The sequence below is a fragment of the Myodes glareolus genome, chromosome 14 (assembly GCF_982192425.1).
Source record: "Myodes glareolus chromosome 14, mMyoGla1.1, whole genome shotgun sequence".
In the NCBI taxonomy this organism is placed as follows: Eukaryota; Metazoa; Chordata; class Mammalia; order Rodentia; family Cricetidae; genus Myodes; species Myodes glareolus.
Genome location: NC_142039.1, coordinates 44771707 through 44799457, shown reverse-complemented (window position 1 = coordinate 44799457; position 27751 = coordinate 44771707). Strand labels below are relative to the sequence as shown.

At 35.5% G+C, this 27751-nt stretch overlaps 1 protein-coding gene across 1 annotated transcript; it reads right to left on the bottom strand.

Annotated features, from left to right (window-relative positions):
* Positions 1-3581: 3581 nt before the first annotated feature.
* Positions 3582-27307, bottom strand: LOC125396341 (prolactin-like). The gene is made up of 7 exons (XM_048428176.3): positions 27292-27307; positions 22946-23124; positions 10348-10489; positions 9438-9613; positions 6954-7061; positions 4874-5053; positions 3582-3904 (listed from the first exon to the last, which is right to left on the bottom strand). Exons 1-7 carry the CDS (start codon positions 27305-27307, stop codon positions 3716-3718), a joined length of 990 nt encoding a protein of 329 aa, XP_048284133.3. The 3' UTR covers positions 3582-3715.
* Positions 27308-27751: the final 444 nt, after the last annotated feature.

Below are 27751 nucleotides of genomic sequence, written 5' to 3'. Positions count from 1 at the left end.
ATATTCATGTATAAAAGTATAGAATATATTAGTTCAGTAGTCAATGACACCTTTCAGAGGCTAATTTATAAGTTTTGTGATCTAATGAATATTAGTAATTATTAGTAAAATATTTTGGGGGTAATTTTAGACAGTTATGATAGTTTTTTCTGCTTTTTCTTATCATGAACACAAATGGTATTTGCAAATAATAAATTTAAAGCCAATCTGATAACTAGAATGATAAATTATAAAACAGTACTAATGGTTTGGTTCTTTTGCTCACTTAAACTCTACTACTCTTAATTGACTTAGAACTATTTAGTGGAATGAATGGTTCAGAGTATTAGATTCAAAACTTCATTTTTAATCAGTTGAGTTGAGTAAGTTTCCAGGTTTCAGCTCATCACCGAGAGAAGTCAGGGCAAACACCCAAGGCAAGAATCTGGAAGCAGAGATTGAAGTCAAAACCATGGAGGAAAACTTCTTTTTTCATACATCCATGTCCACTTATTCAGGGATGAAAACGCCCATAGGTGACTGGGTCCTGCTTTAGCAGTTATAAGTTAAGGAATTACCCAACAAATATTACTACTGACCATTCTGAGTGAGGCAATTTCCCACTTGAGACCCCCTCATCTAACTCTAGGCTAAGTCAATTGGACAGCTGAAGCTAAGAGGGCAACCATAGTCCCATAGGGGAAACAGGCTGCATAACACTTGAGGGAACATTCCAGATCCAAATGATGACAACTGGGATGAGAAAGTGGGCAGGGCTTGAAAAGGGTCTAGTAAACCTGACATTCTGTTTTTCGGTTGCTTGGTAAAGAACAGGACTGATCTTACTTTCTTTTGTCTCTGTATCACTTACAATGTATATTGAGATAAGTTTTAAAGGAAGTGGAAGGCTTACAAATCATTATCTCTAAGCAGTATAAACTCTCTTATTCTGCCACATTAATGCTTTAATAGAATCATTTGATTTTACTCATTTCTGCAATTTGATTTAATAGGAATATTTTGATGATTTCTGGTGCTGAGTTACAGGAATCACAGGAAAAGCAAATTCATAGGTAATTAGGAAAAAGCTTTGTTTACCAAAAAAAAAAACCAAACAACATTTCTCTTGAATTTTGTACATTTGATTTTTTTATCTACTTTCAGGTTCCTCAATCTCTTTCACACCTCTGCTCTCACATTTCTCCATGGACTCCTGGTCTGTAGATGCCCCCATGTAGCTCTTCCTCGTGATATGTTCTTTTCCCTGTAGTTTCTGTTGACCTACCCCATTGTGATGCTGTTCTTGGTTGTTACTTTGACTCTACCTGGAAGGAGCTACAATCCAGAAATGGAGAATACACTTATGATTGGGATCTTAAGGCAAGAAGACAACATGTCTTTAATCCAGGCTTTGAGGCCAGAAGGCACACTTTTAATCTGGGCCACACCTTCTGCTGGAAGTCTATTAGAACAGTGGAAGAAGGAAAGATTCATTCATTCTTCACCTGCTTGCTCTTGGCTTGTCAATACACCCATTCCTTCACTGGCAATGGAACCTACTTCTTCAGGATTTCAGTATACCCAGATCAGCTGAGACACACAGCCTTGTGTGACCGAGCAACTCGTAGATTCTTGGACTTTCTTTTTTTTCTGCTCTTCTAAAGAAGTGGACTTTCTATTAATATAGCCAAACATTTTTGGAACTGCTGCCTGTAAATCATTTCAATAAACTTCCATACAAATTTCCATATATTTATATGAAATGACTACATATACATATATATGTATGACAGAGAGAGAGAGAGAGGGAGAGAGAGAGAGAGAGAGAGAGAGAGAGAGAGATTTATTTCATAAGCTCTGTGACTCTAGAGAACCCTTTTAAATCCAGGTCAAAATGGTTTTTCAACTTAATTCTCAAGCAGCACCCTTTTATTTCATATCAGCTCCCTAATCCTACAAACCATCAAACTAGATTAATAGTTTTAATATTTAGTTCCAATGACATTTTCTTCTTTTAAATTGTGATGATTTTTTATTTTCTCATTGAATAAATAAACAGTCTCCAGATTCTTTAATCATCCTCTATGCTGCAAAACAGTCTTCACCATGATTTACCCGGTGTAGCAGTGATGCACACAGAAAACAAGGAGTTGTCATGTATTTGCTTAAAGACGTCTGGGATTATTCCCTGAATTCTTTTCCTCCTACTTGTATTACCGATTCTATAGAAATGTTCTAGATTAATTAAATCTTTTTATTTTTATGTATTTATTTGTCTTCTTTTTATTGATCTGTATTCCATCAAACCTTCATGTCTGCATCTCAAAGCCCTTATACTGGTATGTAAATCTATAGATGTTCAGTTATCTTCTTATTGTGCTTTGAAATACTTTGAATCTTTTCCAGCATCATGCAGTATATTAAATTCAGTAAGGTGTGTGCATATTCATGAAAACTTCTTTCACAAGTCCAACTGAAACTCCCAAAACTTCTTTTCATTTTTTTTGTCCTTTTGGTATCCCCTTGTGTCCCCTAAACAAATGCACATGATTCTCAGCAGAATGTAATTTGAGCCAGAGTTGAAATACACTTCAGGTGTCAAATTCTGTGTCACTGTTTCTCGTTTGTCCTCATCTGAATCTGAGAAAGCTAAAGGCTCACAAAGCAGAGAGGGGAGAGAAGCAGACACACTGTAAGAATAGATGAGCTCTGCCTTCCCTGCTGTGTGACCTTAATGAGTGGTGGACGACGAGAGGGTGCGGAGGAACTTGAGACTGAGATGAGGTGTCAGAGCTGCAGTGACCTGAACAGGTGGAATCTGTCTGCCATGGTGCTAAGTGGGGGCATGGTTGAGGACTGTTATTGGAGAAATGCAAGTCATTCCATACTTGTGTCCTAACAGGGGCTTTGCAATGTTTACAATTTATGAGACTTAAGGAGACTACACTTGTACAGTACTTACCTTGTTTATAGTAGACTGAAAATTTGCTTGTAGAGAGCAGTTTTTTGAAAGCCTACCCTCAAATTTCTATCTTCTTTTAAAAGTGGATTTACTGATTAACAGTGATATTTTGAATTTGACATTTTTTCATTTTATTTATCTTCTATCATACAATACATTCTGACTGCAGCCTCCCCTCCCCCCACTCTTCCCAGTGCCCTCTCACCTCTACTATACCACAGATCCAATGCTGCTCTGTCTCCCTTACAAAAGAGCAGACCATCCAGGGATATCAATCGAACAGGGCATACATAGTATAATGCCATAAGACTAGACACAAATCTTAATATCAAGTTAGGACAAGGCAATTCAGTAGGAAGAAAAGGATCCCAAGAACAGGTAAAAAGAAAAAGTCAGAGATAGCCCAACTCCTACTACTAGAAGTTCCATAAAAACAAACAAACAAACAAACAAAAAAACTTTTCTAAAGAATAAATTTTTATTTTTTAAGAAACAATTCATTATACCCATGTATGCATGCAAAAGATAAAAATCAAAGCTTAGTGTTGTTGGTGTACACCCTTAATCCTAGCAATTAGGAGACATAGACAGTTGGATCTCTGAGTTGAAGGCCAGCCTGGTCTACAAAGTAAGTTCCAGGATAGCCAGGACTACAGAGAGAAACTCTGTCTCAAATAACAACAGCAACAAAAACAAACGAATACTGAATCAAAAGAAGCATTGATAGTCTGGATTATCAAGGGCAATACTAGTAGTAGCAAAATGGGTATATGCTTAGCAGTTGTTGTTAGGAATGACTCTGCACCTCAGGACCAAAAGATAAGTGGCAATCTTATTAGCATCACAGCGAAGGCAATGGAACAGGTTACTAAGAGCAAAATGGCGAGTATCTTCATTGGCCGACTTCACTTCTGCCAATCCCATCCAAGCAGGGTAGACATTTTCTTCAGCTCCAGGATAAACCTAATCACCAGGTAGACATGCATTATTTGTAGTATTCAGTAGTTCTTATACGTTCCTTTCTAGTATGTGTTCACATGAATGCCCATGTGCATAGTGTTTATGGACATTAATTTGAATGCACTGGTCAACTTGGATACAGTTTTTTGGGTGTCTTATACCATGCCTGCCTGCCTGCCTGCCTGCCTGCCTGCCTTTCTTTCTTCTTTCTTTCTTTCTTTCTTTCTTTCTTTCTTTCTTTCTTTCTTCCTTCCTTCCTTCCTTCCTTCCTTCCTTCCTTCCTTCCTTCCTTCCTTTCTTTCTTTTTCTTTCTTTCTTTCTTTCTTTCTTCTTTCCTTCCTTCCTTCCTTCCTTTCTGTCTTCTTTCTTTCTTTTTTCCTTTCTTTCTCTCTCTCTCTCTCTCTCTCTTTCTTTCTTTCTTTCTTTCTTTCTTTCTTTCTTTCTTTCTTTCTTTTTACATAGGTTTTCTTCTTTTTACCAGGTATTTGTAGATCTCTCACACCCCAGTACTGGAATTGAAAGCATAAATCACCATGTACATTTCTTATGTGTATTCAGGGCAATAAAAAGAAAGAAGGCTTCTATATATTGTGGATAGATCTCCTTAGTCCTAGTCCATATTCCCTATAATTTTGAGTAAAGTTTGAGGAAAATTTAGACATAAAATTTTTCAGTCAAAATCGAGACACTGACCAAATGACTGTAAGACTGCTTTTCTGTTGCATCTCCTGGTATATGAGTTTTTTAGTAAGGAACCTCAGGATGTTGGAAATGTCCACAACTCCCTACTGTAAAAGCTGTTAAGATGTGGGAAACTTAAATTTAATGCTGTAACAACTGTTAAGATGTGGGAAACTTATATTTAATGCTTGAAAATTAGATATTTTTGGATTTGTTTCTCACTGCAACAAAATACCTTTTTCATGGAAAAAAGGAAAAAAGAAAAGAAAGAGACAGAGAGAGAACACTCACCCTGACAAGGATTTTCTTCAATTCCTCTAGAAGTTCTTCATTTTTTTTCTCCACCTCTTTGACTTTCGACAGCATGGTCTCACAGGCCCCTTTAAGGGCAGCCATTGCATGCAGTAGGTGTTCAAGAGGGTGGTACCAGGCTCGTGAAATGCTGATCATCACTTTCAGAAGGTCATCTGACTAATCAATCATGTTTGAACACCAAGTTAAAAATAAGTGAAATAAAACATGGTGGATACATGTAGTATTTGCACAGTCATGCTGAACTACAATATCTACCTGTTTTTAATAAGTATATAGAAAATGATATGGTAAATTACATACTATAAAAATACATATTTTGAGACATGTAATTACAGTTTGTTAAAATAAAAGCAAATAATAAATAAAAAATCTTTTTTTTTCCTGAGAAGCCAAACTGATTATGTGTTTTTTTTTTCTCTACATTCCATCATCTGGCCTCTTTATGAGGTCTTCTGTATATGGTTATTTCCCTTGTCTATGAAAACTCAAAGTTTTGTTAATGCTAGGTGTGTTTCCACAGTAACTGATTCAAATAAAAAGACCCCAGTATTATCATTGACAAATGGTCTGAACCATTCCTGTACTAAAAAATCAGATTATTCACTCATATCTTCCTATAATTTTTATATTATTCTAGGATATTAAAACAGCAATAAAGAAAACAACACATTCATAAATAGACTTTTCATGTTTTATTTTACTTCCTTTACCTGGCCGCTGGTCGAGTAGCACATTTATGGAGATGTACATGAAAAGAACATCTTTGCTTTTAGCAACATTGATGTGAAATGCATTGGATTTTACACACACACACACACACACACACACACACACACACACACATGCAACCAGTGTGTGTTCATTGCCAGTATCACACATGATATTTGTCGCCAATTTAAAATATTTACTTTGATGTTTCTTAGCAACTTTAGTAGTAATTATATTGGACAATAGGGAAGAATCCAAGTAAATATTATTCTATATATGTTTAAAGAACATAAAAGAACGAAGAGGGACAAATTGTGTTGGCAAAACAGGTTGCTGGGAGCACTTCCGCATGATGATTAGGAATGATACTCTGAGGTGAATGAAGAACTGTTTCACATTCTTGTCTGGCATGCAACTAATGTAAGGTCTGTGTAACCTTTTGGAGCTTCCTTCCATAATCTTCCTAATGGTATTTTGTTTTACTGGACTTTGCTGAGGACTAAGTGCATCAGTATCAGCAGAGCACTTTTTGAAGTGTCTAGCTTTGAGGAAATGTTCTTTCTTTCCTACCTCTCTTCTTGCTTCATTATAATCATATTTTTATTAATGAGAATACCTTCTAACTGGGTGATATCTACTACTAGTAAAATAAAAGCAAACAGATTATGTGTATGATATGTGTATACTTCTTTATTTAGTTTAAATTATATTGAGATTTACTCTGGCAGGGTGTCACAGTGTAGAGACCATAAAAATTACACATTACAGCTTCCAAAATAAGTAAACCTCATCAAAACAGAGTTTCGTCTGAGGCACAGGATATAGTATGAGGAAAGCCTCTTGTTTAGCTGATTTTTAATTATAAGAGAGAAGAAGGCAGAGCTGTCAGGAAGGAATGCACAAGCAATGAAAAAGCAAACAAAAATAGGGGAATATTGAATCTTAGAAAGAAATAACATTCTGATCAGTTAAGAAATATGCTGCAGTGGAGGAGCCTTTTATTATAATATATGTAGCTGTATTTGTATCTATACCAGCTTTGCATGAATTTATCCATGAAGATCTAACTTAGATTAAAGGAAACACAATTCTACAAGCACGGCACTGCCTAAAAAAGTTGTCCTGTGGGTGGACCATTTATGAATCTGCTACAGTCTGAATTAGCATTAGTTTTAGCTTCTGACTTGCTAGCTGTATAAATGCTATTGTTTTGGGGCGGTTCATTCTCTGTTTTATATATTTGTTTTTGTATGTTGAAACCACTCCAATATACCTGAAATAACCTACATCACTATAAACCTTTTTACTGCTTCATTTGTTTTGGTGACAACCAGGAATGAACATTTACTTGCGTCTGTTGGATTTGTTCATTGTTTTCTGGAATAGCAAGGGAAGCAGTGTGACAGGTGCTGGAGTTCCTGGCTTTGTCCCCCAGGCTTTCGGCAAAGTTTTCATCCTGGAAATAATAAAACATTTCAATTTATTGGAGGTTCTGAATTAAATAAGTGCACCTAAGTGCATTTTATAGATATGCAGTTTATAACAAATAAGCCTTACCTAAAACTGAATAACTAAGCAAACAATCTACTTATATATTCTTCCCAATAGATACACAATTTCATTTTTAGTATCAATTTCTAGCCACCTAACTTTTCCCACTCTTTACTATTCCTTTGTTATTTTTGCCATTCCTGAAAATTAATTTGGAAAGAAAGTCATACAAATTTTAACAGTCTAAAATACTAAAGGTTTTGCATGTTTTATTTATAAGGTGAGCTGAGTGAATACAGACTAGTGTGTTAGTTAGGGTTTCTATTGCTGTGAAGAAACACCATAACCATTGCAACTCTTGTAAAGGAAAACATTTAATTGGGGTGGCTTACATTTTCAGAGGCTTAGTCAATTATCATCATAGTGGGGATCACGGTGGTGGGGAATATGAAGGTGTGCACGCAGACATGGTGTTGGCTACATTGAGGAGTGACCTGTCTCAATGGGTGTAGCTTGAGCTTATTTGAGAACTCAAATCTGACTTCCACAGTGACACAGTTTCTCCAACAAGGCCACACCTCCTAATAGTACCACTTTATTTGGGGGTCATTTTTTGACACTGCCACAACTTGCGTATCCATATTTATGAATCTGTTTTTTGTTGTTGGTCTAAGAAGATATATTTGTTTTAATTATGTGTTGTGGTATTATAGTTGTTCCTCACTTATCATGAAATCTTTATGTCTAGGTAATACCAAACTCATGATAAACTTGTAAGGCCATTGTGTTGATGATGTCAAAATTGATTGTGAAAATTAGAAAACAATACAAATTAGAGCAGAAAGATTATATTAGCCAGAAAAATAGGAAGTCTGCAATGAGATCTCTTAGAAATGACAGGGAAGTTATACACATGATACCACAAGAAAACGACTACCTTATGAAGATCTGAACAATAGTAACACCAACAGACATATAAAAACCAAAGGGGGAATCTCAGGGGTTCCCACTCCTAGACAAAGAACAACTGACAACTAAAGATGACTGATTGAAGGGTAGACGTTTCTAGGAATGAATCCCGAGCCTATACCTAGTTATATGACACAAAGTGTTTGAGATCATGTACATAAGTAAAATAACATCAAAAGCACTCAGTAGGCTGTGTGTGTGTATGTACGAAACAAAACAGTAATCATAACAGCAGAAGCTGTTAATCTGAGAGGGATTAAGGGGAGCAAGTATGGAAGGACAAAGAAGGGAAAGGAAGGAGATAAATGAATGATACAATTATATTTTAACTAAAATAAAATATCTAGGCATATTTTAAAGAAAACATAGCAAAAATGAATGAAGATTAAAAGTATTATCTAATATTAATAGATGATCAATTGAAGTTTTTCTTAGGATATTTATTAAAACATAGAATTTTTCTAACAATCATTAAATTTGTAAAATCCAAAAATGCAGGAAGTCATCCACCTCTCAAACTACATATCGAGGCAATATACTCATTGCCTGTTTGTCAGTATAATCGTTGACAGCTTAACTCTTGTGACTTCATTTGAAAGAATCCTGTCTATGTGATTTGCTTTTTATAGCAGGAATAATGTGAAGTTGAAAGATTATATGAAGAGTATATAATGAAACAAACACTGGCAAGCGAAAAGGAGAATGGAAATATATATTGCTTAGAAATTTACAGTCATATTATCAAAATGGCCAATTTTGTGTTGAAGTTATCTTTGTTTTCCCCATGTTGTTTCTGATCAGAACTTGTATCTCCATTAGAAAGAGATCACATCTCCTTTCTAAACTAGCACTCCTTATGCCATTAGAAATTAGCACCTGGAATCTATAGATGGCCTTTCTCTGGAGGCTTAACTAGACAGTTTTTTGTTGTTTTTTCTTTATATGGCTTCATATTAGTTCATTTCTATTCCATCCAAACAAGTCTCTGCAATGCACATCTCTTATGCTCCATATCCTCTGAGTAAAGAATGACCCTGGAGACCAGACCCTCCATACAATACTAGCAAACCAGAGTTCCTCTCCAATCTCACTTTCCAGACTTAATGTCATAAATCAGAGTTGAGAGAAAATCACTTTTTACAAAAATAAACTAATTATATAAAATATTTGTGTAAAGATCTATCTTTCCAAGTCTTTCTGATTTCATCAAATTATCCATTCTTCCTGTATCATTTCTCAATATCTGATACATAGATTTTAACCCCAGGAAGGCATATCATTTGAAATTTTGTCCTTGATGTTTTCTTGTTTAATCTGTAGAATTTTTGAAGAGCCCTCTAGAGAAGAAACCAGAAGGAAATTAAGTACTTACAAACTCCTCAGACATTTGTGTGGTGAGGTTAGAGGTGTACTGAGCAATGAAAATGGCATGGTCAAAGATTTCTTCAATGGACAACTCATTGTATCCTTCTAAGTCAAGGCACATAGGCATGGGGACCACGGACTCCCATAGGAGGCTTGACACTAGCAGAAGTTGAAACATCACTGCTATGAAAAGAGAAATTACACCTGATGATTCTTTTAAGTGAAGTTACATGAGTTAACCTATTTAACAAGCTCTGTCTATTCTGGAATCCCTGAGCTTCATGATTTGCTTGTATATAACTGCAGTAGGTCATAAGCTTTGTTCACGGTGAAAATGTAGATAATATTTCCCCAAAATGTAATTTGAGAGTTGTGTGACTTCCCACATCTTTGATTTGCTCTTCTTGAATTATTTTCCAACTTTGCAAACATTTAAGCGTACATTGATACTGATCGACAATATTTAGTCCGCCACTTATTTTAATAGTTTGTGAATTCATGCTCATTTTAATTTATAACATCCTCTAGGATTCTGTAACTTTAAAAACTAAATTTTTAATGCCTGCATTTTGGACACTGATGTCACAAGGAGCACAGTTCTCTTTGCTTTGGTTTCATGCCTGTTGAGAATAGAAGCATGTTTTTTGGATTACTGACAATAAGAAGGAAGAGAGTTCTGTCATAAAAATGATGTTATAGCCTAGAGTTTCCAGCTTACAATGATAATCTTGTATGTTTGCCATTTAACAAACCATTTGATCTTTTTCCTTTCAACTTGATCTGTGAGTTCACAGGATCTTTGTATTTTCTTCAAACTCTATTGGCTGTATAAGGCTGGCAAGAGCAAGTGATTTCCCCACAGTGCTACCAAAACTGCTGAGAGTCAGAACACCTGCACCACAGACTTGTTGCCTCACCTTTTCCCACAGTGTACACCGATAGTGTTTCACTATGCATCTGTGTGGTAGAGACTTCCATGAACCTGCCTCCATACCACCCAAGATCATTCTCGCTTATTACAAGGAAGAACATATGCTTTTGTCTTTGATTACATACATCCTAGAAAACCTTACATTCTACACATCATTACAGATAACATAGAAGACTTCATATTATCTATTTTCCTGTTATATAAAACACTTCCCTTTAAAATATTTGATAATGATAAGTGATGATTTCATCAATTTGTTGGTTCAGTCGTGGTCAGAGACAGAACTTTAACATATCCATAGTTATGGCCTCAAGAGGTTTGAAATATGTAAGTGCCATGTTTAAATCTCCCCTCCCTTATTTTTGCTATGTATAATATTATTCGAATATACTCATTCAAATATTTATCAAACTGAAAGTTATAATTGCTATAATGCAGTTTGTGTTAAAATGTACATTTCTTTAACACAATAAGTCATGCTTAGACAGCTATCTCATAGGATTTGTAACATTTCAAATTCATTTCTATTCATCTGAGCCCTAATACAGGGGAAAAATCAGAAGCACAAATGTCCAAACTTGGGGTTAAATACGGCTGATCCCAATAAGCAAAAAGAAATATCATAAATACATTTTTTATCTAGTATGATTTAGAAAATATTTATTTCATGCTTTAAGATGATAATATAATTATATTATTTTCCATTTTCTGTTACCCCTTGAAACTCTCTCATATACTCCTCCTTGGTCTTTCAAATTCATGGACTCATTTCCCATTAATTATTATTATATTCATATGTATACATATATATTCCTAATATATAACCTAAATATAACCTGTTAAGTTTATATAATGTTACTTGTATATATGTATTCAAGGATTACTATTTGGTATCAGATAACCAACTGGTGAGGTGTTCCCTGGGGAATATTGCTTCTCATACTTTTTTAATCATTTGTGACCCTCCTAAACAATTCCCGAAACACAAAGTATATTTTGAAGAAACTTAAGTTTCATACAACCTTGCACAAATGTAGCAAACATATAACTAGGCAATTTCTGATAATTTGTACCCAGAAACACAGCTAAATACTAATACTCTAAATCTTGAAATATTCAAAAATTTGTATAACATGCATTGTAAGTAAACACTATTTTAGTTATAGAATAAAAATAATGGCTATTTTCATTACATTAATTAATTTCTTTAAAGAATAGTAAAAATAAGAATTTACAGCTACACAAAGAGCTAAAGTCAACTAAGTGATCTGAGAAGAAGAGAAATGGTTTTCCCAGGGAAAAGCACATCATTTGTTTATGCAATACCAAATGATCGGCCCTAAACACTTACTTTCAAGTAATAGTATACAGACTGAGCAGTTCTATTTAGTAATATATATTTTATTATATATTCATATAAGTAATGACAGCTAATGTAAAAAGAGGCAATATATTTCAAAGAGAGCAATGAGAGGTATAGAAGAGGTATAGAGGAGGGTTTGGAAGAATTAACAGAAAGGGAGAAATATTCCAAATTTAATCTCAAAAGTAAAAAAGAAGAGTTTACTTTATGTAACATGCTTATTAGGGATGCTTGTAGTATAAGATAAAGTAAATACATCAGAAGAGTATAGGATCCCCAGAAGCCAGTACATGCATTATAGATAAATCCCAGTGCCACTGCCAGTGGCTCCTCAGTCTGCCCCAGCCATGCAACTGTCAACCACATTCAGAGGGACTAATTTGGTCCTAAGCTTGTTCCTTCCCATTCCTGGGAAGTCCAACTTCCTAGAAGTTGGTGAGTTCCCATTAGCTCAGGTAAACTGTTTCAGTGGATGAACCTGTCATGGTCTTGACCTCTTTGCTCATACTCTCATTTCGTCTACTCTTCAGCTGGACCATGGGAGCTCAGTCTAATGTTCCGATGTGGGTCTCTTCCTCTGCTTCCATCTGTTGTTAGATGAAGGTTCTATGTTGATATTTAAGATCATCTTCAGTCTGACTACAGGGTAAGGCCAATTCTGGCACCCTCTCCTTGATTTCTTAAAGTCTTAGCTGGGGTCATCCTTGTGGATTCCTGGGAACTTTTCTAGAGCCAAGTTTCTTGTTAACCCCATAATGGCTCCCTCAGTCAAGGTATCTCTTTCTTTGCTCTCATATTTGTTCTTCCTCCATTGTGACTATCTCATTCCCTCAAGTTCCCCACACTCTCCCCTTCTCCCCTCATCTTCCCTTTCTCCACTTCCTTTTACCCCACCCCCCACATGCTAGATGTAGTAGGGAGGGCCTTGGACCTTCCACAAAGATAAGTGCCTTACCCTCTCTTAGGATTAGAGGGGGTGGGATAGGAGGATGTGTGGAGGGAATAGAAGGAAGAAAAGCAGTGGAAATTTGGATTGGTATTTTTTAAAATCTAAAAAAGATAAAGTAAAATAGCAAATAATTCTGTTTAACTTTCCTTAAAATAAATTCTGGTTGTCATCAATACATTTTTCATAAAAATAAAATCTACATAGAGACTGATTTGTTAACACATGCTTGATTCTCTGATTGTTACAAGACTTGACTTGTAATTAATTAGTTAAAGATCCAAATCTTCCATCATTACCCGCATAAGGCTTTATAACTGAGCATTTATTCAGGTTCACTCAAGTAACAAAATAGATTTAAGAGACTCTGAAATCAAAAGATCATGTCTTCTACCTTCTTCAGGTGAGACAATTGTGTTATTGAATCTTGTGTTCTCAGTAAAGACTGATTTCCCAATTAGGAAGCTAGTCACTTTTAGTTGAGCAATGTCTTATTCGGGAAGGTGTTCAAGAACATTTCCCTTTAGATATTTGTAAAAATCCACCTTTTATCCTCATGTCAATTTCGACCATACAAAATTTCTCAGAGCATTTTCATGCTTCTTTACCACAGGGAACATTCTCAAAGAGAACCAACCACTGTCCTCAAATATTATTGTGAAATTACATTCTAGAAAGTTGTTCTCTGTTCTCTTGTGTTTGGTGTGAAGGCGTAAGTCACAAACAATCCCACACCTGTTTGGAATTATGATTAATAGAATGGTTATTTATTCAAAGGGGAAAAAATTTACAGATTACCGTCCCAGACAGCAGCCCCTCTGTGCCAACAGGAAAGGAGTCTAGGAGCTGGAAGCGGAGCCGGAAGCCAGAAAGAGAGTGGAGGACAGCTGCTGCTTTTTTAAAGCGAGAGAGACCACGCCCCAATGGGCTGGTATCTCAGTGGCTATTGGCTGAAGGAGCGGAAGGAGCTCCAGCAGCATTGGTGTCTGCGTGTGAAGCATGAATAAATTTCAATTTACAACAGATACAGCACCAACGACAACAAAGAATTGTAAGAACTATCCAGAACCATCTTGGATATAATGCATCTATAAACCTTACTCAGAGGAATATGAGCGAAGGGCTACGTACAGGAACATCGTTGACACAAAGATCGCTGCATCTCTGAGAAGTTGCTCCTCAGTCTCCTCAGCAGTTCTGGAAAGCTGCTTCACTTGAGTTCTGCCTTACCCGAACACTCCTTTCTATATATACAGTCTGCAAAGATGAGCAAAGCTGAGCACAAAGGGAAGCAATATATCTAGCTGATGGTGTAATTATCTGCTCCTTCAGGAATATTTACATCCTCTTTAGTACTACCATACCCTACCTCTCTAAACAGCTTTGTTTTGGGCCATGATGTCTCTGTTGTCCAACTTATTTTATAAGTCATCAACGTTATCTCTGTTCTGAGATGACTCATATTTTTGTCTGGCAGGTGAAGCAACCTTATTCCTTAATACCTTTCCCTTATTCCAAGGTCTTATGTTCTTTCTGTCACGTCTTCTATAATGTTCCTTAAGTTTTCATAAGGTTGTAAGTGCACATGATTTTTTTCCAGTATTGGGCCCCCATATTTATGTCATAGTCAATTATTTTTGGCATTTTGACCAAAAATCTTTTCCCAGTAATCAACAAACATTGTAAAGTGTTACCAAAAAGTCAGTGAAAGCTTACATAATCTATAGGATGAAAATAATAAGTGTTTAGAAAGTACATTGACATGCATGTCCATTTCTCAAAACTCTGATTATAATAGCATTATTGGCACCTATGTTTTCTTGGGCACAAGTGCTATGCCCTTTTCTTAATTGCTGCTGTCTTTTTAAGGTATGGCTATCCTAGTCAACAAAACTACTCCACAGACACTATCAGTGGTTCAACTACAAGAACCCTCAAAACTACAAAAGAAGTTTATCAAAATCTAGGTCCCTCTAAAGAACTGAAGATTCAAAGATTGAAGTTGAAGCATGATTAATAGAAACCCAGAGTCACATAATGGGTTTCAATTTGAAGACCACAAAAGCAAAGCAGCCAGCCACTGGCTCTTACCTATACCTTAGTCTGAAAATGGTGATCTTGCCTTCAGGAAACTTCAGAATGAAATTGTGTCTGAGTGGCTGTCTCCTCCAGTTTTTATAATTCTTTCTTGGGCTGGGATTAAAGGTGTATACCACCTGGTTTCTATGGCAATTAGCTGACTACTGGGATTAAAAGTATATGTTACCACTGCCTGGTCTTTAAGACTGTCTTATTCCCTGATTTATTTGTTAACCTTTATTTTTTTAAATACAAATGAAATGCCACTATGTGAAGCAAAATTCTGTTCCCAAGAGAGGTTGAGTAGAAAGCAGTTCACCTAGATCACCACCTCACCTTCTCAACCTGGCTCTTCCCCACAACTTCCTGTCGCAACCTCCTGGCCACAGTTGAATTTTATTTAATCAAACACATCTTTGCATCAATAAACAAATGTTCCAGAGCATAAACAAAGGTAACACACCTTAAAAGAATATTCTACAACACACATGCTTTTGGGTTCTCTCGTAATATAAAACACTGGTTTCTTCTTGGCAGGTTGGTCCTAAATCATATCAGAGAGTCTTTCAGTGAAACCATAACTGTCATTCCAGTGTTTACCAACTGGACACACTTTCCAGGCTTGATGATAACTTTAACATATGTATCACTAGTAGCTATAGTGATGGTCCTTCTGAAATAACTTTCATTATGCCTATGACACTATGAAAGTAAATCAGCATCACTAGATCACTCTAAGAATAATTATTTTTCATGTCATGAAATCACCATGTAATTGTTTAAGCTGTGTGGTTTAACCATTTAGCTGTGGTTTGCAATCAGTGAGCATACCAGTAGAATGTATGGATTACAGGCATTATGTACCTCCCCTTTCAATTAATCTTAGGGGAGAAACTGACCCTAGATACTGAAATTTTGTACAATAAACGTATGACTACAAGTACACTTTTTGCCATGCATGATGGTTATATTCTTACAATTTTTTTAACTCCCGTCTTTATTATTCTTAAGATACATTTTCAAAATAGTAATCACCATTGATACTGGAACTGTACAAAAAAATTTTACAGATGGTGACTAGATGCTAGATACAAGACAGTGCAAATTGCCATTGGAATCCAGCACCTGTCTGGGATAATAAAAAGTTCACGGGTTCTAATACAGTTCAAAATAGGACTCAAACATGTATCAACTGTTTCCTCTAGAGAGAAAGTTGATGAGTTCCGTTTGGATGGGTGACACTGGTTTATTTAGTTGTCTATACTCTATCGTCACTCTGCCATTCCAGGCTACCAGACCGGCCCTTTTGTTTTATAACTTACACATTTTAATGCCTTTAAAAGATATGTGACAGTTAGAATTTAAACCTGAGATCCAAAAAGAGATAAGAAGTGTCCATTATCTACCTCTGAGTTCAAAAACTCTGGCACTTTAAATGCATGAAGACTCTACATCCCAACTCCAGTGTGTCTACAGAAAAAAAAAAGAACAACCTGAGGCCCATGTCCCCTAGTGCTCAGGAAGGAACCAGTTAATCAGATTCACAGTCACACATAGGAATGATGTATACTATAAATTGTAGAATAGCCCCAGGTATGAATGAAAGAAATTACATATTTCTCTCTTCCCCAATTCTTCAAAAGATAAAGAAAGAAACAAACCCTCTTTCTGTAGCAAATTTGTTTTCCTAGGTTGAGTGGAAATCACAGAAACTCAAGGTTTGAGTTCGGCGTCAACCTTCCCATAAATAACCAGAGTTGAGGAAAACTTGTAATCAACTGGCACCTGTGGTTGAAATCTCTTTTCAAGTACTCTCAGATGTTCCTGGATGCAGTCCTGGACACACACGTTGGACACCATTTGTTGACTGAGGTTTCTGTCCCACCCAGTCCCTCAGCTGTTTAGTCAGAAATAAACTCAGAGAGGTCTACATTAATCATAAACTGAATGATCTAGTAGCTCAGGCTTCTTATTAATTAATTCTTGCAACTTATATTAGCCCATAATTCTTGTCTGTGATAGCTATGTGGCTTGGTACCTTTTTCGGTGAGGCAGTCACATCTTGCTTACTCTATGTCTGACTTCCTCTGTGTCTGGGTGACCACTGTAGACTGACTCTTTACCTCTTCCCAGAATTCTCCTGTTCTCATTGCCCCAGCTATACTTCCTGCCTAGCTACTGGCCAATCAACATTTTATTAAACAAGTACAAGAAATAAATCTTTACAAGGTAAAGCCATTGTCCCACAGCACAGACCAATTGATTACTAAGAAAATCTTGCTTTGGTTCTAAGTTCAATCATCTTCAATCAAGTACAATATTTCTAAAGGAGCTGAAGTTTATTTTGTAAAAAGAATTCCTTCAAGCCTAGGAATGCACCAAAGAGTAAAGGTGAAATGGTGGTGTGAAATTCTGGATCTTCACGGACCTTCTCACTGACAGAAGAGATGGATGTGTGCTTAGCAGTTATTACTGTGGACGTCTCAGCACTTCACCCTTGAGATAATTGTCAACCTTATGTGATTCCTGCTCATGCAATGGCACAGGGTAAAAAGTGAAAATAGCAAGTGTATTCATTAGACTACAAGTCTGACCGTGCAGACCAGAATGTATGGTGATTTTCTACAGCTCCAGGCTGAACCTAAACATGGAAAGGGCAGGGATTGTTTACATTAGTACCATTATTTGGTCCTCATTCCCTTCATGGGTGTGTATATAGAAGCATGTATGTGCATGGTTTTGCTCATCTATGGTAAGACATGAACTTGCATTTCTAAATCAGAGATCTATATTGTTTATAGATCAACAGATAATTTCTGACTTCCTCTATTTTATTCTTTTGTGACATCTCTATTTTTTAATCAAAGACTCATCATGGAGCTTCATGTTCCCACCTTCCTAATGTTTGAGTTCTAAGGAGCACTCATTACATTGTTGATTTATGTAGGTTCTGGAATTCAATTCAGAACCTCTTGTTAGCAAAGCAGGCATTTGTGATATATTTTCTTAGGCTCATTCGGTAAAAATTTATAAATGTTAGAAAGAAAATTTATGAGCACAGAGCTTGATTAGAAATGTGAATTTGTCATGTATATAGGCCAAGGTATCATAAAGACATTAGCATTTTAATACTAGGCCTGAGTGGGGAAATACTTTCCTGGTATTATACCTTGGACGCAGAAAGTTATATCCATAAGGAGTTGAATGAATAACCAAGAACGAGGAAAATGTACTGACATTGACTTGACTAAAGGACAGTAAGAAGGTTATTTTATTCTCAGCCAATTCCCTTTCATATTATTCATACTTGTGGGTTATAGGAGAAAATTTTTACATTCTTCTGTCTTAAAACTCAGTCTTTTCTCCATATGGTGTATTTCTCCATAATTCTTAGATATGGTGAGAATTTCCATAATTGTGTTAAGGTGTATGGCTCCAAGGCAGGACTGAGTTGGGTATACATTCTGTCTAAAAAACTACTTTCTGGGTTTCTGAGGAACACCTACTTCCTGTAGCAATCATGGGTGTGTGACGTTCTCAGTAAAGATCTTTGAAAAAGAACTTTTGAACAGCAGTTCCTTAATGTCAAGGCTTTGAATGAATTGGATATTTAAATTACACTCTTGCAAATGTATAAGAAAATTTATTTCACATCATAGAAATGACCTTTTTGGGCACGAGATAAGCGAGGAAATGTGAAGAGTAGTGGGTTTACCCTGCTGCACACAGTTTTCATTCCTCCAAAAGTCTTAGAAATCTCTCCTCCAACGCTTTTGTTCTCAACAATGTTTCTGAAAGAGTACACAGTGCAGGCATCATGTACTTCAGAGATTTGTAAAACAATGATGCTCAATTTTAGTTATCTGAGTATACAGCATTAAATAAAGTTTCATTAACATGAGTAAAACACATTGGGGTAGGTAAATGTGGTGGCTGCATGAAGGTTGTAAGTTCCAGTACCTCTTTGTTATTAATAAGAATATAGAAATCTATTTGACATATAATGTGCACTATAGAAATGTCTATTTTTTTCTCAAAGAATTACAATTTGCTCAAAGAAAAATAGACCTTAACATTCTGGTGAATGTCAAACTGATCTTGATTTGTTTTCAATGTACATGCTATCATCTGAACTCTATGAGAGATTTATCTATTAGGTTGTTTCTATTGTCCATTAGAAACCAAGTATTGCTTAGAAACATGAAGAGTTCACAGGACTTTATTGGGATAAAACAGATGTCAGCAAATTCAATGATCAGTGGCCCAAATCAACTGTCTCACAAATGAGCCAACTGATCACTCATATGCAATAGTGTTTCATATACAACTAGCAAATATTAAAATAGAGGTACAATGAAGAAAATGACACATTATAAATCACAGTGTCCTTAGTAGAGACGACATCTTCTTGTCTTCAGCAACCAGCTTTTGACAGGTACTGGAGGAGGAAAATGAATCAATGTCTCTTTTAATGTCACTATCAGTGACAAAAACAATGGAATTTTGATCTGCTCAGTCTGTGATCAATGTCAGAAAAATATCTCAATGCCATCTCTGATTTACATTGCTTATTTCCATGTCTGTTAGCTACTGTCTTGGTAATGAAATTGAAGTGCTGAGAGAATCTAATGGACAGTTTACAGGAAATATGTATAGCCTGTGGAGAGAAATGCAGGCCAAGTGGTGATAACAAAATCTATTACCTGAATCTATTCTGCCAAGGGATTAGGAATGAAGGTTTCAGGTGACTAAATCTCAGATTCATATTCTACTTAGGATTCATGTGATGCTATCTCTATAAGCTCTATAAAGAGCTGAAGCCTCAATTCTGTATGGTCCTAAGAATACCTCACATTAGTGAACTTTTATAAGGATTAAATGAATCGGTGCCCATGGACTGAATTTCGAGGATTCTAGATAAGTATATCTGAGCAAGTTCTGACCTTTACCTCTTCTGTCTTCATTTACCGTTATTATATAATCACACTTTAATCATGAGAATAGTTTGTTCATTGGTTTCTGGTTCTAGTAATGGACACGAAGGGGAAATAGATTATATGTGTAACATGTGTGTGTAAGTTTTCAGTAAATCATATTCAGGTAATGACAGAGACAGGGAGAGAAAAAAAACATGAGAATTTATGTTACAGATGTGAACGTATGCAGTCCTCATCAGGACCACAAGTTATCATCAATAACAAGTTAAGTATATAAAGGAGTCCTCCTTTCACCTATTTTTTTATGAAGGGCTGCATAAGTAATGACAAGAAAGGACCAAGACATTCTTGAATATGAAAAACTGAGACAACCAATAATATGCTTTCAGAGGAATAAAGTTTAGTATTATAACTTAAACAATACTGTATTGTCAATTCTCCACATACATAATAAAGTATATTCAACCAGGAATGTCCAATTCAGATTAGAACAGTACAGATAATATTAAGAATGATGCCAAAGTAACTATCATGGTAAAACATGACACTCTGCACAGGCGAATTATGAACACGATATCATGGGATCAAACATTTGTCTTAGAGTTGTGTATTGAAATCCCCTGTTGTTTATTGAAAGCCTTCTTTCCTTGATGTTTTTGATTGTCACTGGCTCTTAAAGGCTTTCTACTTCCTCTTTTGCAAAGTTCCCAAAGACCAGAAAGAAAGGACTTGATGAGAAATGGCTCAGTAGATAGTACACTTTTTCTTGTAGATGTCCAACTTCTTTTTTCCAGGAACCAAATGGTGCTTTAGAGCCACCCATAAGTATAAATTCCACTGAATATAATACCATCTTCTGACCTCCTCAGGTATTAAGTACACATGTGGCTCACAGATATATCTATGATGCATGCAAGCAAAAAAGCTCATACATGTAAATTAAATTAAATAAAACTTAAAATCAAATTTCTTAATAGACTTAATGCCAACTCCACAGGTAGAAATAAGTGCTGCTATTGGGAACTCAGGCAACACCTGTGAATTAGATATTCACAGGTCTAAATAAAAAACCAATTCCAATTGCCTTAGTAAGTGAGTACGATGTGGAAGTTAAGATACTTATCAACATTTGAATGTATGAGAATAGATTATTACTACAGTCGAGTAAACAACTTGAAGATGTAGCCAGTATACATTTGAGTGATCTATGATAGTATTGTTTGTGGTGCTTTAGTTTCCAGTTAGAGAGGTCCGCAGTGATCCTGCATCCGTTAGAGGGAAGCATCCTGTGAACTAATGCTTTCTGCAGTAGTGGGCTTTCAGGATGAGAAAACCAGAGCAGAGACTAAAACACATCACCAGTGTGGAATTGGGGAGAAGAGAACAGACCCTAGCCAGGGGATCTCATGATAAAGAACTGTCACTTCATGGACACTGGATCTGTTGGGATAACAGTAGTGTGTTCATAACAGAAGCCCCTGATACTCAGAGGAATTTAACTTGAGCCTTAGTCACTGTCCCTAGCCAGGGCATGCTCATGGTAAAGAACTGTCTCTTTATGCACAGACACTGGGGATGTTGGGGAGACACTAGTGTGCCCATAGCATAAGCCTCTGATTCTCAGAGGAACGTAGCTTGAGCCTCAGTCACTTTATTCTGCACTTGGGTAATAGCACCATGTGTCATTTATCCTTAACTACTGAATTTTGAAAAAGTCAGAAGCATTGACATGTAGAAAGGAGAAAAGGCAGAAATGTTACAAGACCAGATGAAATTTGCCTTTCCTGATTTGTGACATTAATAACTGGAGCATGAGGGTAGGATGTTCATAAACTTGTATATAAGATGAGGTATTTTTAGATGCATATTAGTACATAACCATAAAATACGCAGAATCTGTTGAAAGTGGAATTAAAGATGATCAAAAATAAAAATGTTATTAGGAAGATTCATAGATGTTTCATAAATGTATCTGAACAGCTTATAGAATGTTTAAAAAGCCACCAACTCTACACAAAGAGCTTCAGGCAATTAAAGATTGTTGAAGGTCAGATAAATAGCCTTATCTAAGGAAATACACACCAGTTAGTTGTCTAAAAGCAAATGTTGAATGTTGAAAACATATGTATCAGCAACAAGTAACACTATGTATATATATATATATACACATAAATCTGCAAATATGTATATATATACACATGTGATTAAAATTAAGAAAAACAGTGGCCATAAAGAGAATATGACAATATGGCAATATTGAAAGGAGGAAAACAAAAGGGAACACATGCATTAGAAGATTAGAAGTCAACATTGTTTAAACATCCACTGCTGACTTCTTTCTTCCACTATTTTAGTTCTCTTGAGATACCTTGTATTTAGTGAAAACTCACCAGTGACCTTTGTCTTTCTGTCTTCCTAATGCTTGGATATCAAGGAGTAGTCACTCCACCTTTTTATTTTTATGTGCATTCTCTAATCAAATTCCTTCAAGCAAGGAAGCCATTTCTAAACTGAGCCATTTAATTAGCCTCATTCTGTAAGAATAATAAAGATTGTATTGTGCTGGCTAGAAAATATATTAGTATAGACAGGCTTCTTCGGGTATATGGGCTAAGGCATGAAGGTAATAGCCCTCGAAAAGTAGGCATCATATGATAATACATATTATGTATTTTATATTTCATTGGCTTCAGAAGAGGGATATCCATGCAGGAGTAGACTGAGTAAAAAGAATCTGGAAAATATTTGCATGGTATACATGTATTTGTAAAAAGGTCCAAAAAAGCGCACTATTGAGGAATCATTCATTCTTCTGGGCTTACACAGAATGGTCTTTTATTCTTCTTTCTTTAAATTTGACCTGTTACTCATATGACTTAGTTTCCCAAATCCTTGAAAATATCAAATATTTCCACAATGTTGTCAAGGTTTCAGAGTTCCAGGCATGATCATTAGAAGATTTTCTGAGTTGGTTAGGAATAACAATCTCATCTATGAAAGCTATTCTGAGTAACTAGGAGGACCAGCTGCTTTTATTGAGAATACTGGCTTTGTAGTTCTCAGTAAAGAAACCAAAAAAGATAGGATTTACAAATGGCTTCTCCTTGTTGGCAATGCTGTGAATGAATTGAATAAACATATATGTATATATAAAATTTCAATTTTGGAAATGAGTATTGAAAAATTTATTTTTATTTAAACAAACCACCTCTTTCACGCAGGAGATAGGCAAAGAAATTTGAAGAGTGAGTGGACTTACCCTACTGAGTGTGGTCTTCAGTCCCTCCAAAAGGACTAGAACTTTTTCCTCCAACTCTTTAGGTCTTGACAACGTGACATCAGATGTCTCTGGAAGAGCAGTCACTGCAGCCACCATGTGCTTCCCAGGCTCTTCCCAGGCTTGCAAACACCGATGGTCACTTTTAGAAGGTCTTCCGACTAAACAATCATAACAATATCTCATTAAAATAAGTGAAACACAGCAGGGTTAATATATAGGGAGGTTTAATGAAGGTCATGAGCTCCAGTATTTTTTATTAAAAGGAATGTATAAAATCTTTTAAGTACATGATGTACAATATGGGAATAACAATATTCTGTCACCGAACTATAACTTTTTTTTCAAATGGAATCGCTATTTTTTTCCTTAACAATGATTTCTGATGAATGTCAAGCGGATCATGTTTTCACTGTACACTCTACTGTCCGTAGTAAAGGTAAGATTATTCTGCTTGATTACTTCACTTGTCCCTGGGAAACCAGATTTGCATGAGCACTATAGGTTTCTGTGGGACTTCACTGACATAAAACAGATGACTACTCTGTCCAAGGTCAGTGGCCCAAATCATTTTCACACTGATGAAACAATTGTTATTTCATTCATGTACCTGTGCTCTATATATCATTAGAGAACATTAAAATATAAGTGCAATGAAAGAAGACATTCAGAATCATAATGCCCTCAGTATAAGATGACTTCTTGCTTCTAGTATTGCATCCCATTTTTTTAATGATACCAGAAAAGAGCAAAGACACAGTGTTGCATTTAAACCCAGCATGAAATGCTGACCTTATAAATGTGTATTCACTGCCAGAAAATATATGAATATAATGATGCCCTGTCTGTTAGATACTGTTCTTGTAATGAAATAAAAATGAAATGGTGAGGGAATCTCATAGACATTTGACAAGAGACATGGAAGGTATGTGAAACAAAGGCACAGTCCAAACGTTGATAGTAAAATCCTTTACTTGGATCTTTGTCGTCTAGGATTTAGAATCGAATGTCTGAAGTGAATGAATTTCAGATTCATATTCTTTCTTAGGATTCAGATGATATAATCTCTGTATAAACTTTTAGAGCCTCAGTTTTTCATGGTCCTAATAAGACTATATATAGAGAACTTTTGTGGAGCTTAAATTTATCAATTTCAATAGAATGTTTTTTGAAGATTCTAGATAAGTAGATCTGAGCAAATGTTTACGTCTTCCTATACCTCTTGTTTCTTGAATTACCATTATTGTACTCACACTTATTCCTAAGAAGAACTTATGTTTAGGTGTTTGGTACTAATAGTGACCATGAAGGAGAAGCAAACTTTATGTGTGAGACAAGCACACATTCAAAGTTTTGTGTAAATTATTGTTATATTGTTTATTACAGAAACTAGGAGGAAAGATGTTAAAACATTTATATGTTATAGGTGCTAAGATATGCAGTCCTCATCGTAGCAAAGTTTATCATCAACAGTAATATAAATGATGAGAGAAACCCCCACTTCTGCTCATATTCACTTGAGATATAAGAGGAAACTGAGTAGCTGTGGAACTCTTCACAAATAATGAAGAAACAGAAGTACAAACAAGAGAGTCTTTCAAATGAAAAAGAAATGAATCATGGTCATTAAGTAATATGTTTTTAGAGGAGCTTATTATTCCATAAAGACTGTGTATCTGCACCTTTTCCACACATATATAAATGAATAGTCAACCAGGAAACTCCATATCATATAAATGCTTCTCAGGACATCATAAAAATAAACCCACAGGAAATGCGCAGTGAAAACGTCTCTGGATGGTCAGTTTATTGCCATGCTATCATACGAACAAGCCTTTGTCTTAGAGTGAAATTATCAACCGTATTATGATTGTTGATTCTTTTTCCCTTCTCTTGTCTCTGAGATTACCACACCTGCTGTGGTTCCAGAATCCACACAACACAAAAATGCTGTACATTACTTCAGATTTGGGGAAAACCAGGAGGAAACCTACTTTTATTTGGTGAACTTGCTCACTGTTTCCTGGAGCAGAGATAGAAGCAGTGTGGCAGGTGCTTGACATTAGGTTCTGCGTACAAGTTTTCACACCAAACGTCAGACTCTAGAAAAAATGCAAAGGTTTCTTTATTTGGGATAAATATTGAATAAATACAGTTATGACCATATCAGTAACTAATTTTATATATAGCAATTATTTTAGCAAATGATAAGTAAAAATAAAGGAATGAAGCAAAAACTATCTGTCTGCGTTTTCTAACTTTTTGAATAAGTAATATAATTTTCTACTTTTCAATACTCTAACCATCGTTAGTATTCTTGTGTTGTTTGGAAATTAAAGCACTAACCAAGACTATTCTAAATCTTAAGGTTCAAATATCACTTTTTGTAATTTTGAAGTGAGTGCTATAAAATAATGCATGCATATTCATAGATAAAAATATCTGGTACTGTTGGCACAGAGTTGTCTAATTCTTTTATCCAGTCATTGTTAAATTAAATATTTACCCTTAATTACATAAGAACATATAAAAAATAATGACATCTTGAATTTTGCAAGAAAATGGATGGAACTAGAAAATATTATTTTGAGTGAAGTAACCCATACCCAGAAAGACAATTATCACATGTACTCACTCATAGGTGGTTTTTAAACATAAAACAAAGAAAACCAGCCTACAAACCAGAATCCCAAAGAACCTAGACAACAATGAGTTCCCTAAGAGAAACTTACATAGATCTAATCTACATGGGACGTAGAAAAAGACAAGATCTCCTGAGTAAATTGGGAACATGGAAATCTTGGGAGAGGGTAGAAGGGGTCAGAGGAGAGACAGGGAGAGGAGCAGAAAAATGTAGAGCTCAATAAAAATCAATAAAAAATACAGAATAAAAAGTAGGATATAATTTTATTAATGATGACAAAATCATAAAATTCTAAGCAAATTTTAACTAATGAAGAAAGGAAGGTTTTAAAAAGTGTTTATAAATATTTGTACACTAGTCTATAGAGCATTGGTTCTCAATCTTCCTAATGTTGTGACCTTTTAGTACTGATCCACATGTTGTGCTGATCCATAGCCATAAAATTATTTTTGTTGCTACTTTCTAACTGTAGTTTTGCTACTGTTATGAACTGCAATGTAAATATCTGTATACTGGGTATCTGATATCCTTACCCTTGTAAAAAGATCATTGCAATCCCAATGCAGACATGACTCATAGGTTGAGGATCACTGCAATATAAGACTACATTTACTGAAAGAATTAATTAGTTCAAACGAATATTTTTAATACTGGCAATTAGTAAATTTGTAGAAGTGTGATGAATTCTTATATATGGTGTAGAGTTGACTATGGCATGAAAGAAAGTGAGTGAGAACACTAGTGAGTGAGAATGGCAAGGGGGATCTATTCCCTGCAACCTAATGTCATATGCTTCATAGTTTTAAATCTGAACTGAGGTTTCTTTGTTTTTAACTTCATTGATTGATCCTAATCCAATCAAATATATCCACTATAAATACAGAATAAATTTTCATTTTAAGCCTGTCCTCCAAGTTAAATTATACATTCCTCCCTTGAGAATTAAAAAGAACAAATCAATTCTCAGCATTTATATGCCTCTGAGTAACTTTTTTTTTCATTTTAACATGGTTTTTCCATAGTTTAGTTTTACTCTATTTACACAATTCATTACAAGATATTTTTCTACAGCAGATATCTATAGACTGTTAAGTGTCAACACCCTTCTCAATAGCACCCCTTCATAAAAGACAGGATTTCACAGTGTATTTATTCAATGCTTTTTGGACTACATATCAAAATATGATGCTGAAGTGGGATTCCTCTCTGTATGCCATGAATTTGCTTTATTGTCATGGGTTAATAAAGAATCTGCTTTTGGCTAGTGGCTTAACAGAGTAAAACCAGGCAGGGAATCTGAACAGAGATGAAGGGAGAAGAAGATGAGAGACAGAGAGAGAGAGAGAGAGAGAGAGAGAGAGAGAAAGAGACAGAGAGAGACACCATGTAATACCAGACAGACAAGCACCAAATCCTTGCGGGTAAACCATGAGCCTCGTGGTAATACACAGAATAATAGAAATGGATTAATTCAAGATGTAAGAGATAGTTAGAACTTTATTTATGCTATTGGCCAAATGGTATTGCAATTGATATAATTTCTGTGTGCTTATTTTAGGTCTGGGTGGCCAGGAAATGAACAAACATCCTCAGTCTACATGTTTTTCTTTTTAAAGTTTGTTGATAAAAATTGAACATTTACTACTTTTCTTTTTTTACAAGTCTAAGTTTTCATGAAACTTACCAATCTCCTTGTTCATGTAATCAGGTCTATTTTTTACTTATTAAATGCTGCATTTGAAATTTGATTCATGATGGGTTATGTTTTATAAGTAGAATTTTCTAATTGCCCCTTCATAATACAAACCTAAAGGGAGTATACTACCTACAAAATCGATGAACACTTTTGATGCAAGATCATGGGTGTAGTGTGACAGTTCAACAACACATCGATACAGGCTTCCAGTGGACACAAGGGAATTTGGTGAGGTGGTCACATGCTCCCAAAGGAGCAGGTTTGACACAGCCAGCAAAAGGAGTGTCCTGGCTATAGGGAGAAATGATACTGAGATCACCTAGGCAAATGAAGTTGCGTTAGTAACAATGTGTAGGATACACTGTCTGTTGAGAGTTTTCTGTGCTACAATATTTGATTTGTACAGATAGAGTTTGGAATAACTGTCTAGTGAGAAAACAAGTAAATA

What these genes read in the sequence shown, in the direction of transcription:
- LOC125396341 (XM_048428176.3), bottom strand. An exon ending in TGAAGACCACACTCAGTAGG is followed by an intron (nt 10,490 to 22,945) that starts GTAAGTCCACTC and finishes AAGGTTTTCTAG; the next exon opens with GATGTATGTAATCAAAGACA. An exon ending in TGAAGAAAATCCTTGTCAGG is followed by an intron (nt 3,905 to 4,873) that starts GTGAGTGTTCTC and finishes CCTGGTGATTAG; the next exon opens with GTTTATCCTGGAGCTGAAGA.